This window comes from Pelophylax lessonae, assembly GCF_965119305.1.
Source record: "Pelophylax lessonae genome assembly, chromosome: 10".
Taxonomy (NCBI): domain Eukaryota; kingdom Metazoa; phylum Chordata; class Amphibia; order Anura; family Ranidae; genus Pelophylax; species Pelophylax lessonae.
In genome coordinates this window covers 124,877,632-124,892,543 of record NC_138777.1, presented here as the reverse complement: position 1 = coordinate 124,892,543, position 14,912 = coordinate 124,877,632, and the positions used below count along the sequence as shown (strand labels likewise).

General features: G+C 42.7%; 1 protein-coding gene across 1 annotated transcript in view; it reads left to right on the top strand.

Moving 5' to 3' along the window:
• LPCAT2 (lysophosphatidylcholine acyltransferase 2) overlaps positions 1-11,969 on the top strand; it is a gene marked incomplete at its 5' end in the record, with an annotated part of 226,525 nt that extends 214,556 nt beyond the window's left edge. The window contains one exon of the mRNA XM_082270732.1: positions 11,663-11,969. Coding sequence (XP_082126858.1) covers positions 11,663-11,865 — 203 coding nt within the window. The 3' untranslated portion in view covers positions 11,866-11,969. The remainder of the gene's footprint in view (positions 1-11,662) is intronic.
• Between the last annotated feature and the right edge of the window lie 2,943 nt (positions 11,970-14,912).

The following is a 14,912-nucleotide window of genomic DNA, read 5'->3' as shown; positions in this document are numbered from 1 at the left end:
TTTATATCTGCACCCCCACCCTTTTATTAGTTCTTCTTACTACTAAAACGTTTATCTATTCCTGCCTGGGTCTCTTGCCTCAATAAAAGCACAGGAAGTGAGTGGAAATCTCCTATGTAATAACTCAACAGGGATTCCAATTTTTCACCATTCTATCCAAAATTTGTAATAAAATATGGCCAGAGTACCTTACAACAGCAGTTTTTTTTTTTCAATATTTTTTTTATTGAAACTAGGTAAATGCAGACATTACACAAGAGTCTCCATGACAAAGCATTACAAGCTTACAAGTGTCTCCGTACATAGTCACAGTACAGATGACAAAGTAGTACTTTGAATGCAGTGGTACATAGAAACTGAATGACAACGGTACATCATGAATAGTAGTGGTTAAGGGGAGAATGAGTTCCCCACCTTGTGCACATGGCACAAGTATCCATAACATGGCAAATTAAAAGAGTGAGTGAGAACATTAGAGAGAACCCCAAAGGAGTACCATAAAGGACCCTGGCCACATGTCCTGAGTAGAATTAATGGAAGGAGTGATAAAAGTCAAAAGAGAGAAAGAGAAAGGGAAGGAGGGCCTTAAGGCCAGCAGGCAATGAATAAAATAGGGGAGTCAGAAGGAAAAAAGCACAAGAAGAGAAAGGCCATCTACTCCACACTGGGGCAGGGGATTATCTGAGGCTGTGAAGAAAAGACAGGCGCCAATCTAAGTGCAGTAAGACAAGTTTAATGTGGTAAATAAATGTGCACCAAATACTCACAAGAGAGTAGGTAAAAGACAGCAGTATGTGACATATAAACTGGTCCGTCCAAGCGGTAGGTCCGTCCAGGTGCCTCAAACAGTCTGAAAGGTCCGCTGCAGTTGTCCGCTGTAGCCGATGGAACTCGGCACTTTTTGAACACTGGGGACACAGAGGTGAAACTTCCGGCGGCACTCTCCCGGTTGTAACGTAAGGACGTGATGACGTAGGCGACGCGTTATCGGAGCATGCGCTCCTTCCTCAGGCCTCTATGGAGCCATCTTTAAGAAGGGAAATATATAGAGGGGAAGCCCTCAGGCATCCGCTGGGTCCTAAAAGCAGATGATTAATCCACTGATACAGGGATAAAACGGCCTATTTGATTGCCATGTATAGGAACATATTGCGGGCAAGTTCCATTACAAGGTCACCTTCCACCACTGGGACAGCAGGGTCACAAGGGCAAGAAGAGGTGGTGAATCTCTGCTCTACAGACACAGACAACAATTAAACAATTAAACCTAGAGTTTAGAGACACTGGAAAACCTAGAAACCTAGAAACACTAGAAACCTAGAGACACTGGAACATTGGACTGCCAAGTAGCTTAAAGAGGGGAGAGCACTGAATTAAAACCTCAAGCTCGGGCCATTCGCAGCCTCAAGAGAAACTTGAATTGTATTTGCAGTAGCAGGCATACGGCTGTGATACCCTTTCTGGTGGACATCTCGGATTACTCCCGGCACATAAGAGGATATTAGGACCCACTGCCATTCTAGAGATACCTGCAGTTAGGACCGCCGAGATTACTTTCCAGGACCTACCGACATAGAAGGAGGGGAGATACTAGGATTCTTTGATCGTTATACACCCGCCTTATACTCCTGTGTGGGGTGGGTGCTTCTGGTGAGTGTGTCTTCCTACCAGAAGGGATCACCTAGCACCTCACCGCCCAGCACGGGGTCACTCCTTTAATCGGTAGTGTGTTTTCCCACCTGACTATCCACCTGTCTTGGTTTATACCTTTCACGTCATACACAGCCATTGGACCCTAAAGTCTTCACTAAATCGGACTGTTGAATCTTTTGTTGCACACCAGTGCCAACCTGGACTGTGTTTCCATACTTTTTATACCCTAGAGTTAATTAGCTTTTTACTAGCACTCATAGCACTTATATCATACTGTGTGATACAGTTGAGGACTTTTGCACGTGCATGCTAGCACTTTATTTGATAAGCACTTTATTTCTGTACATCACTTTAAGTGTGCACTTATAAGTTGTGATATTTCAATATTTGCACTTGTCACTTTATTGCATTACTACTTCATATGTTTACATTGTACGCTGATTTTTAATTTACCTAAGGCAGTGTCAACACCCATCTCCTATTCACTTCAGATTTAGTCTCCGGACTAATATTCTGGGAGGCTGTCCCTTACAATCATCTTTTATATTTTACATTCTATATATTTTTACCACACACCTGTATTTTATATATTTACCCTTTCACATCGTCACCTATATCTGCACATTTTTGCCCTTTGCACATCCGAATAGAGACCTTTGCGCGGAGTTTATACCTTCCAAGTTCCATTACAAAACACACTATAGCATTAAAAAATAATAAATACATTGTGATGCATTTTAAAATACCAAAACACAGATTCTTCGCACACTTAAAACTTATAAAAGCTTGTGTGACTTGAAAAAATAAGAATAAAAATAAAAAATGATAATAAATGAAAATAAAAAATAAATATAAAAGTAAGAATGAAAATAAATGTAAAAGGTTATACTTGGGAAAAATGAAAAAAAAAATAAATAAAAATAATAATAATAAAAATAATAATGAGAGTAAATATGACAAAATATACATATATAAGAAGATGGATATAAAAAAGTGGATATAAAAAAAATTACCTTTAAGGATGTATGTATATATATATATATATATAGATATATATATCTATATATACGTATATATGTATTATGATAGATATTAATCATGGGGATGATGTTGTAAACGGCCATTATTAAGAACACAATATGACCCACGTGGCTGTGTATATAGAAAAAAAAAAAAATATATATATATATACATAAATCACATAAAAATTATTGAAAACCTGCATAAAAATTATTATTTTTATATATATATAGATATGTAAAAAAACTGCATAAAAATTATTATTATTTTTATATTAAAAAAAACGAACCACGTGTGTGAGAGAAGGCCAAAGAGAAACTCTCTAAAAAAAAAAAAATATATATATATATATTGTGACAGGAAGTCAGGTAAATCTGGGAATGTAGTCACTGAGAGGAGACACATTCCCACCTGCTTTGAAAGTTCACTGATACTATAGGGTGTTGGCTGCAGAGAGAGCCAGCAGGAAGTTGAAAACCATTCAGCTGTTCAGAATGAGGAGATCAAGGACTCTATAATTTGTCCAGAGAAAATCTATTGAGTGCTGCCTCCTGTCGCTGTGTGAGCTGGGAAGAGGAGGACAGACATACGTGTACCTCCCGACGCCGTGTGGGCATGGGAGAAGGACTGCTGCCGCCTGTCGCCGTGTGGGCTGGGAGAGGGGGACAGTCGGATGTGTGCCTCCCGACAAGCTGGTGAGCATGGGAGAAGACCCCCTACAGCGATGTGAAGCTAAGGAGGGTAACCACGAGTGAAGACGTCTCAAAGGTGAGAAGACAAAGTGTTCCATGTGAAGAGTGTGCAGAGAAGTGTTCCATGTGAAGAGTGTGAAGAGTAAAGGGACCTGTTAAATGAACTGTGTTCAATGTGAAGAATCTGAAGAGTAAAGGATCCTGTTATAAATGAACATGTGCTGTGTGAAAGAAAACAAAGGGACATGTTCAATGGACAATGTTTGTGCTGTGTGAAAAGCAAACAAATGGACATTTGAGTGTCTGCTGTAGGATCAGCAGTGTCGGCCCAACAGTAGGTTGGAAAGACTTCTTAGGTAGGTTCCAGCGTGAGAAGGTAGCCGCCCACAGAGGCAAGGATTTATTTTGTCTTTTATTTTATTTTGGCTGTTTTGACGCTTGCAATTATGTGAAGTAAATTGCATGAATAAATCAGTCTTGTTTTCAACCTCTGCTCGGCTATCTCTCTGTGAAAACGCACCCCCAAAGGGGTCACCCATACGCCTACCACCGAGCTAATCCCTTACATATGGTGGAGGTATGCAGTGGGCAGAAGCGAAGATCCCTGCAAGGAAGTGCAAATGTTTGATGAACTTTGTCTGGTGCATGAGATTGCACAATCTATGTGTGCAGGAGAGAAGATCCTGACAAAAAAAAAAAAAAAAAAACGTGTTTTAAAGAGACAGGGGTCTCAAAATTTTTTGATGAACTTTGTTGTGTCTGGTGCAAGTGACTGCACAAACTGTGTGCGCAGGAAAAGAGATCTTGCAAGAGAGAGAGAAAAACTACATGTGTTAAAGAGACAGTGGTCTGAAAAATTTTTGCTGGACTGTGAAAAATTTGTTTGTGGAGTTATTGAAGATGGGGCGTTCCAAACGCCTGAAAAATGCAAAGATAGATGAAATGAGAGACCGGATTCTTTGGATGGAGGGGATGTTGCCGTCTGAACCAGCCCCATCCATGCCTAAAGAGAGTCTACTAAAGAGGAAGGTTGTTGTCCCTAGCAACACTGATGAAACTGCTATGGAGACGCAGTGTGCTCAGATGAAAAGTAAACTCAAAATGGAGGAGATGTTGAAACATCTGATTATATCAAATGCAGCTCAACAGCAAGCAAATGCAGCTCAACAGCAGGCAAATGCGGATTTTCAGCGGAGCTTTGCAGCTCAGCAAAAGGCTCACCAAGAGAGCATGGCAGGCTGGAAACAGAGACGCCAGCAGCCAATGGAGGCCATCGGTTTGGAAGAAACCGAGTATGTGTGCAGGGCTGAATTGGATGCCTTGCAACGGAAAATGGAAGAAAAGGAACAAGCCTTGGAATTGCTTAAAATGGAGCATAGAAACTTGCAGGAAATGAATGAACTACTCAAGTCTCATGTGTTACAGTGGGAAGAATCCACTGCTCTTCTTTTGGTCGAGTTGCAAAAACGCAGAGAGACTATAATGGAGAAAGATACCATCCTCATGGAAAAGGAAAGTGAAATTCAGACTTTGCAGAAGCAAAGTATGGCTGATATGTTGGAGTTGCGTAATCAGCTGGAAAAAAGTCTTCAGTGTTTGGAAGTTACAAAAATAGACCTGCAGGAGTCGCAGGAACAGAATGTTGCTCTGAAAGCGACATTGTCTCTCAGCGACAAAGAGAAAAGTGAAAGAGAGGCTAAATTACTGAGTACTGTGTATGAGCTCACTACTTTAAGCAATGTGGTAAATGAATGGCGTGCGGACTGTGAAAGTTGGAAAGGGGAAGCCCAACGTGTCCAGCAGCAGTTAAAGGAGAAAGAAGCCTGTGTGGCAGAATTACATTCTTATTCCCAGATGCTAGCCAATGAGGTGAAGGCTCTTATGCAGGGAAAAGAAGATTGTGAACATAAGAGGGAAAAAGTAGAGGCACAGCTTCTGGAATCGCAAGTCAAGGTGTCAGAAGGTGACCGATTGTGTGCTAAGCTGTCAGAGAAGGCAAACCGACTGCAGGTTGAGTTGGACAATGTTACAAATCAGCTTTCTCAAGCAGACAGCAAATCTAGAGAAATTGCGGAAGATTTTTCTATCTTGGAATCGCAGCTGCAAGACACGCAGGAACTCTTACAGGAAGAGAGGTGTCAAAGGCTGAGTTTTAGCACAAAGCTCAAACAAATGGAAGATGAGAAAAATGGCTTCCTGGAACAATTAAAAGAGGAGGCGGAAGCAAAGAAAAACCTATCAGAGCAAGTCGCAACATTGCAAGCTCAGATAGCGGATATGAAAAAACGCATGGAAGAAAGCGTTGGTTCATTACAGTGTGTTGAAGATGTGAAAAAGAAGTTTGATCAGATGCTTGGTGAAGAGAAGACTGTGTCTGCAAAATATGCAGAAGAACGCGCCCGTGCAGAAACGGAGGTGCGTGATAACGAGAGCAAAGCCCTGTTCTTGGCTCGCTCTTTGGAGGAAGCTCTAGAGTGTAAGGCTGAACTAGAAAGTGTTAACAAACAGCTGCGTACAGAAATGGAAGAATTGGTCAGCTCCAAGGATGATGTTGTGAAAAGAGTTCAGGAGCTAGAAAAGTCTAAGCGAGCCTTAGAACAGCAAGTAGAAGAGATGAAGATTCCGTTGCAGGAACTGGAAGAGGAATTCCAGGCAACAGAGGATCTGTCCCAAAGAGGGGATAGTGTGCCTGATGCAGTTTTTAAAAGGATCAGTGTTTTGGGGTCTGTCCTGAGTGAGCCTCAGAAATGTGATGACATGTGGCTTGAATCACCCCTTTGGAATAAACCGTTCCTTCAAAAACTTCAAGCATTGGAAAATGTATCATTAGAGCTTCAGCAAACAAAGGAGCTGAGTAAGAAATGTGATGATTTCTCAGTTCAGGCTGAAAACCTAGTGGGGAAAACTAAGGCTGTTGGTGAAAACGTGAAGCAAATGAATAAGTGCCTTTCAGGGAGTGTTTCCAAAATGGAACTGGTGAAAGACGGGTGGCAGAAGTTTGATCGTGATCTTGAGATGCATTCCATGTGGAATTCAGATAGAGAAAAAGAACTAGGTGACCTTGAGCGGTCAAATAGTTCAGCAGAAAGTGCATTGAAGAAACCTGTAAAAGAATGTGTTGCAGTTCCATGCTTCTTCACTGATGCAGAGAGGAGGTCTATAATGGATACCACCCAGATCGCTGGGTTCAACTGTGTTGTTGCCTTTAACCCCTATGTTGGTGTAAGGAAAGTTGATGATGTTCTGGTTGACTACTTCTGTGAAGAGTTTGGCAAGAAATATAAACTGAATATCAAATCAAATAGTAGGCCTTTACTGCGACTCGCTCAGGAGGGCGAAAAGTTTAAGAAGTTGATGAGTGCAAATGCTTCAGATCTGCCTATGAATATGAAATGTTTGGTGAATGATATTGATGTCTCTGGGAAAAGGAACAGGGGTCACTTTGAAGAAATGTGTGACAGCCTGTTGTCTCAATTGGAAAATCCTCTGCACAGCATCTTAGAGCAAGCAAAGCTCAAGAAGGAAGATCATTCCCTTTTACAACAAAAAGTCAATGATTGTGTACAGATGTATGGAGAGACTCAAGTCACAGAGGGATGTCAAGAGTCCCTACTTGGAACAAAGCTTAGTGAAGCAAAGGTTCTCAAAGTTTTGTGGAAAACATTTATGGATTGCAGAGAGAGGCGTCTTAAGAATGTTGAAGACATTAAGACTAGCCCAATTGAGTTGCCTATGGATCACGGTCCTCCATGGTGGATTGGACAGACGGTTATGAGGGACAAGCTGTCTGACATTTATGAGAAAGCTGTCAATGAAGATGACAGAAACGAGAAGGAGCAAAATGATGCCGAAAATGCAGTTGAAGAATGTGTATATGAGATGAGAGACAAACTGTGTGGCAGTTATGAGAAATCTGTCAATGAAGATGACAAAACAGTTTCATCCGGAAGCTTGAGGATAATAGGAGGCTTATCAGTGAGTCAGCAGTGCCTGACACATGCGTGCCTGGAAATATGTGTCCCAACCCTAGGGTTGAAACAAGAGGGGGGGGTATGTGACAGGAAGTCAGGTAAATCTGGGAATGTAGTCACTGAGAGGAGACACATTCCCACCTGCTTTGAAAGTTCACTGATACTATAGGGTGTTGGCTGCAGAGAGAGCCAGCAGGAAGTTGAAAACCATTCAGCTGTTCAGAATGAGGAGATCAAGGACTCTATAATTTGTCCAGAGAAAATCTATTGAGTGCTGCCTCCTGTTGCTGTGTGAGCTGGGAAGAGGAGGACAGACATACGTGTACCTCCCGACGCCGTGTGGGCATGGGAGAAGGACTGCTGCCGCCTGTCGCCGTGTGGGCTGGGAGAGGGGGACAGTCGGATGTGTGCCTCCCGACAAGCTGGTGAGCATGGGAGAAGACCCCCTACAGCGATGTGAAGCTAAGGAGGGTAACCACGAGTGAAGACGTCTCAAAGGTGAGAAGACAAAGTGTTCCATGTGAAGAGTGTGCAGAGAAGTGTTCCATGTGAAGAGTGTGAAGAGTAAAGGGACCTGTTAAATGAACTGTGTTCAATGTGAAGAATCTGAAGAGTAAAGGATCCTGTTATAAATGAACATGTGCTGTGTGAAAGAAAACAAAGGGACATGTTCAATGGACAATGTTTGTGCTGTGTGAAAAGCAAACAAATGGACATTTGAGTGTCTGCTGTAGGATCAGCAGTGTCGGCCCAACAGTAGGTTGGAAAGACTTCTTAGGTAGGTTCCAGCGTGAGAAGGTAGCCGCCCACAGAGGCAAGGATTTATTTTGTCTTTTATTTTATTTTGGCTGTTTTGACGCTTGCAATTATGTGAAGTAAATTGCATGAATAAATCAGTCTTGTTTTCAACCTCTGCTCGGCTATCTCTCTGTGAAAACGCACCCCCAAAGGGGTCACCCATACGCCTACCACCGAGCTAATCCCTTACAATATATATATATACATATATATATATATATATCTGGATGAGTTAAAAGAGTTTCAGATTAAAGAATTGGTTTCTACCTCTTCATTGAGCCCCCCTGGCACCAGAGTATCCAACGTGTAAATCCAGAAGGCCTCTCTCTGGCATAGATGTTTAAAACATTGGGCTGTTGAGGGGGTAGCTGGTATAGATTCCAGAATCCAAACCCTGAGCCCAAGGGAGGATTGATCATGATGTGTCAAAAAATGGCGGGGGACACTATGTTTGTCGTCCCCTGCTTCAACGAACCGGCGATGCTCTCCGAACCTTTTTCTCAGGGTACGGATGGTCCTCTCAACATAGAAAAGGCCGCATGGGCATGTCAAACAGTATACAACAAATTCTGTTTGAACAGTTGAAGAATTTTTTAAAGGGATAGGTTTTACCTTTTAATGGTGTACTTTTTTTGACCATGAGTCACGTGCTTGCAGGTAAGGCACAGTTTCTTGCGGCATTGGTACATGCGGACTAAGGGAATGAGACTACATAGTTACATAGTTAGTGAGGCTGAAAAAAGACACAAGTCCATCCAGTTCAACCTATGTGTGTGTGTTTGCTTTTAACCGTACATTGTATACCCCTGTATGTTGTGGTCTTTAAGGTGTCCATCCAATAGTTTTTTGAAACTATCAATGCTCCCCGCTGATACGACTGCTTGCGGAAGAGAATTCCACATCCTTACCGCTCTTACAGTGAAGAACCCCTTACGCACTTTAAGGTTAAACCGCCTTTCCTCTAGTTTTAGTGAGTGGCCACGTGTCTTATTGTATTCCCTTACTCTAAATAGTTTGTTCCTTATGCTAGGGTCGCCAGTACAGTATTTGTACATTGATATCATATCCCCCCTCAAGCGTCTCTTCTCCAGAGAGAATAGGTTCAGTGCTTGTAGTCTTTCCTCATAGCCGATGTCCTCCATTCCCCTAATTATTTTTGTTGCCCTTCTCTGGACTTTCTCCAGTTCCAGCACATCCTTCCTGAGGACCGGTGCCCAGAACTGGACAGCATACTCCAGATGTGGCCGGACCAGAGTCTTGTAGAGTGGAAGAATAATCTCTTTATTTCTGGAGTGAATCCCCTTTTTTATACAACCCAGTATTCTGTTGGCTTTTCTTGCAGCGGCTTGGCATTGCATGCCACTTCCAAGCCTGTTGTCTACCAGTACCCCCAGGTCCCTTTCCATCCTAGACTCACCCAGAGGTTCCCCCCCTAGTGAGTAGCTTGCTTTCTGGTTTCTGGCCCCCAAGTGCATTACTTTACATTTTTCTACATTAAATCTCATCTGCCATGTAGTTGCCCACCCCGTTATTTTGTTCAGGTCTGCTTGCAAGATTTCCACATCCTGCATAGAAGATATTGGCATGCCTAATTTAGTATCATCTGCAAATACTGAGATTGTACTAGATATCCCCTCCTCTAGATCATTTATGAATAAATTAAACAGGATTGGTCCCAGGACAGAACCCTGGGGGACCCCACTTTCCACACCCGCCCAATCCGAGTACTCCCCATTAATCACCACCCTCTGTACTCTCCCCTGGAGCCAGTTCTCTATCCAGGTACTCACCTTATGGTCCATACCTACCTTCCTTAGTTTGTACAGTAAGCGTTTGTGGGGAACGGTGTCAAAGGCCTTTGCAAAGTCCAGATACACCACATCCACAGGCTTACCTTTATCTAAGTGGCAGCTCACTTCATCGTAGAAGGTTAATAGATTGGTTTGGCATGAACGATTGTTGTGATGTAGGAGATGAAGATGCACCTTTTAGTTTACTAGGAGCCACCATGTTTTTTATATTCCTAGCTCTCCTATATGTTATTTTTGGCTTAGGAGGTAGATTGTCCCTGAGGTGTGGGTCCTCCAAAAGGATAGACCAATGTTTGGTTAGTACTCATTCCATTTTCCTGAATTTGTTATGGAACTGTGTAACAAATCTAGGTGTGCTGTTTATATCAGTTTTAGTAGTTTTCTTTCCTACAGGGCCTTTCAAGTACATATTGTGTGCAGTGTCCATCAGAGGTTCAGGGAAAGATTTCTTAACAAATTTTGTCTTTAAGAGCACACTCTGTTCCACATAATCCTCATCATTAGTGCAGTTTCTCCGCAGCCTACAATACTGACTTTTGGGGATATTCTGGGCCCACCTAGGATTGACCACTTTGAAAGTGAAGAAAAGAGTTCCCAGCCGTGGGCTTGGTATAATTTTTAGCCTCAATTTTTTCTCCTCTATCATAAAGCAACAAATCCAAAAATGCTAGTTCTACTGTGCTGGATACTGAAGTGAACGGCAGGTTATATGGGTTGGAATTACAATGTATTTATTATTTTTTAATGCTATAGTGTGTTTTGTAATGGAACTTGCCCGCAATATGTTCCTATACATGGCAATCAAATAGGCCGTTTTATCCCTGTATCAGTGGATTAATCACCTGCTTTTAGGACCCAGCGGATGCCTGAGGGCTTCCCCTCTATATATTTCCCTTGTTAAAGATGGCGCCATTGAGGTCTGAGGAAGGAGCGCATGCTCCGATAACACGTCGCCTACGCCATCACGTCCTTACGTTACAACTGGGAGAGTGCCGCCGGAAGTTTCACCTCTGTGTCCCCAGTGTTCAGGAAGTGCCGAGTTCCATCGGCTACAGCGGACAACTGCAGCGGACCTTTCAGACTGTTTGAGGCACCGAGAAGGACCTACCGCTTGGACGGACCAGTTTATATGTCACATACTGCTGTCTTTCACCTACTCTCATGAGTATTTGGTGCACATTTATTTACCACATTAAACTTGTCTTACTGCACTTAGAGTGGCGCCTGTCTTTTCTTCACAGTACCCTGCAAGTTCTCTTCTCGCTTGTGGCAGAGCAGCCTTCAGTGCTTAAGGACTTTTTTACATATACCTATGGACTCTTATGGACCTTACATGTGTATATGTATTATAGACCCTGTATTTATCCTATATGGTAGTAACTGTTGGTATCCCTTAATTTTCCTTGCGCCAGTATACTCATTGTGTTGATTATCTGAGGCTGGAAGCAGGTTTTCATAAGCCTAGGGTTCCAGGAGTGTAGAGTCTAAGTGCAAAAGGAGGAAATGATGCACCTATGGTTGCCAAATTTTCAGATGCCGTTGGATCTTATCTAAAATGGTCGCCTCAATCTTACTCAAAGTTTAGATTTTTTTAGTCACTACAGTGCAGAGAGGTGGAGATTTTCCAAGCCTTCTCTATGGTCTGCTTAGAATCAACAGCAGTTTTTATATGACATAACTGGAACATTTTGTCAGCTTTTTTTTTTATGTGTTTCAGAGGAGTTCAAAAACTTTTTCTTGAGGCATCCAGAATATGCCAAGCTGTTTACAACATATCTGGAGCATCAGAAATTTTACATGCATACGTTACAGCAAATGGAAATTGAAGAGAATCTGTTGATGCCTCATATTACAGAAAATCAGGATCATATAAACATGAAAGATGAAGCTTTAAGTACAACAGACAAGAAAGAAGACTGAGAGATGAGCCATCATTAGAAAATACACTGGATTATTTGTTGACTATTCTGTTTTCCTTTATTTTATTACAATGTACTTATTGCCAATATAAAATAACAAAAACTACTGCTTTATATATTTCATGTCAAATCACTGTGGCTCTACTTTTTATTTTTGTATCTGGGCTATGAAAAATAAACTATCCTCTGTATTTGTGTAAAATAAAATGCTAGTTGTGTTTCACAGATGTAATATATTAAATGTTTTTATATATAGGCATTATTATAGGGTGCCTCCTTCGTAATTTTCTAGTGAAAACTATGATGTCATGTTTAATCATATTAATAGATTAATGCTGTGCCTAAATGATGACACCAGTCAAGATAAAATTCCTTAAAGGGTAACTCCACTTTCGTGGGGAAAAAAAAATCGCAAATAAATAAAAAATAATATAGCGTATACAATTGCAACACAAATCATATTGCAATTGAATGTTATTAAAAATTTCCTTTTCTTTCAAATCTGCAGCTGTTTTAATTTTCTGAAAATGCATTGCAATATGGCTACCTGTAGCTGTTCTGTACACAAAATGTGTACTGACCACACCCCAGAAACATAATTTCCTGCTTGTGTAATTGGTTCACCAATTTTCCCAGAAGTCTGCATACAATACAAGTTAGATTTCTGGCATCCATTGCAACAAAAATTTTGGTGAGATACTCCCAATAGGAACACTTCTAAAGGGATGCAGCCCAGCAGCTTTCCTCATTAGAGTCATGCAGCTGCCACGGCTGACATAATTTAGACCCACTCAGCACAGAGGTACAAACAATGATTTCTTCAGAATAACAAAAAGTAGGAATCTGCAACACAATTTGTTAAAATCCTTGTAATATACATAGATCACCCAGAGGGGAATGTTTTTTTCTCAACAAAAGTGGAGTTACGCTTTAACAAAACTGCACTTTTTTAGGCTTTGTGCTTATAGGGTACAGCAATGGTTGCTATAGATCAGGGATCCTCAAACTACGGCCCTCCAGCTGTTGCAGAACTACACATTCTATGAGGCATTGTAAAACTCTGACATTCACAGACCTGACTAGGCATGATGGGAATTATAGTTCCTGAACAACTGGAGGGCCATAGTTTGAAGACCCCTGCTATAGATTATGACCTGTTCCTTTCAAGAAACATTAAAAAATTACCTTAGGAGCAACATCTTCTAAATCAGGGGTGGGGAACCTTTTTTCTGCCAAGGGCCATTTGGGTATTTATAAAATCATACGGGGGCCGTACAAAATTATCAACTTAAAAATGCGCCTGTTATATTTTGTCAAACATTTAATTAACTCACCCCTAATGTGATGGTTGCAACTGCTTCTCTTTGGTGAGGTGTGTGATGTTAGCTGGTATTGATGATGTTGCTACTGGCAACTGGTTTTCCAGGTTTGCGTCAGTCAATCGACTCTTTGTGGTGGTAAGTTTTGAAAAGAACTGCTGGTGGGTATTGCTGGTGGGTATAGCTGGCTGGTACTGCTGTGGGTACTGCTGGCTCAGGCTGGTACTGCTGGCTTGTACTGTGCTGTGGGTACTTCTGGCTGGTACTGCTCTGGGTACTGCTGGCTCAGGCTGGTACTGCTGTGGGTACGGCTTACTCAGGCTGGTACTGTGCTGTAGGTACTGCTGGCTGGTACTGCTGTGGGTACTGCTGGCTCAGGCTGGTACTGCTGGCTGGTACTATGCTGTGGGTACTGCTGGCTGGTACTGCTGGCTCAGGCTGGTACTACTGGCTAGTACTACTATGGGTACTGCTGGCTCAGGCTGGTACTGCTGTGGGTACTGCTGGCTGGTATTGCTGTGGGTACTGCTGGCTGGTACTGTGCTGTAGGTACAGCTGGCTGGTACTGCTGTGGGTACTGCTGGCTGGTACTGTTGTGGGTACTGCTGACTCTGGTACTGATGTGGGTACTGCTGGCTCGGGCTGGTACTGCTGTGGGTACTGCTGGCTCGGGCTGGTACTGCTGTGGGTACTGCTGGATCTGACTGGTACTGCTGTGAGTACTGCTGGCTCTGGCTGGTACTGCGGGTTCTGGCTGGTACTACTGTGGGTACTGCTGGTTCTGGCTGGTACTGCAGTGAGTACTGCTGGTTCTGGCTGGTACTGCTGGCTCTGGCTGGTACTACTGGCTCTGGCTGGTACTGCTAGTTCTGGCTGGTACTGCCGGTTCTGGTTGGTACTGCTGTGAGTACTGCTGGCTCTGGCTGGTACTGCTGGTTCTGGCTGATACTGCTGGCTCTGGCTGGTACTGTTGTGATTACTTCTGGTTCTGGCTGGTACTGCTGGCTCTGGCTGGTACTGCTGTGAGTACTGCTGGTTCTGGCTGGTACTGCTGGTTCTGGCTGGCACTGATGGCTCTGGCTGGTACTGCTGGCTCTGGCTGGTACTGCTGTGTGTGCTGCTGGCGGGAAATGCTGGCTAGCAGCGGCGCCACGCTGGAGGAAGAGGCAATGTTTCCTGTATTGGTCACAGGCGGAGTGCATTTGATATCACTCCGCCTGTGACTCACTCAGACTGTCAGAACGGAGCCAGAACTATACAGGAAGCATTGGCTCCGTTCTGACCGATCAGCTGAGAGACACAGACTCAGCTGCACGGGGGGCCGGACCAAATTACTTTGAGGGCCGCATACGCCCCCCGGGCCATAGGTTCCCCACCCCTGTTCTAAATAAAATGAAGTTCTTAAAGGTAGGACTAGTACTGTGTCAAAATAAAATGGAGCTGTTGAAAAAATATATAATACACCTGTTCGATGAATGTGCTCAGAAATGTGCAGCAATTTTTCAGCTCATGACCAGTCAAAAGATACTAGTAGGTACATACATTCTAACAAAAATGTTGTCAGCTAAAATCTTTTGTTAGTGAGAAAATGCCTTGATCCATTTGTAGTGGAGCAGTTGTTTTTAGGATTTTCCACCCTTACGTCCATAAATTGTAATAATTTAAAGTGATTGTAATGGCAGAAGCTTTTTATCTTAATGCATTCTATGCATTAGAATAAAAAGCCTTC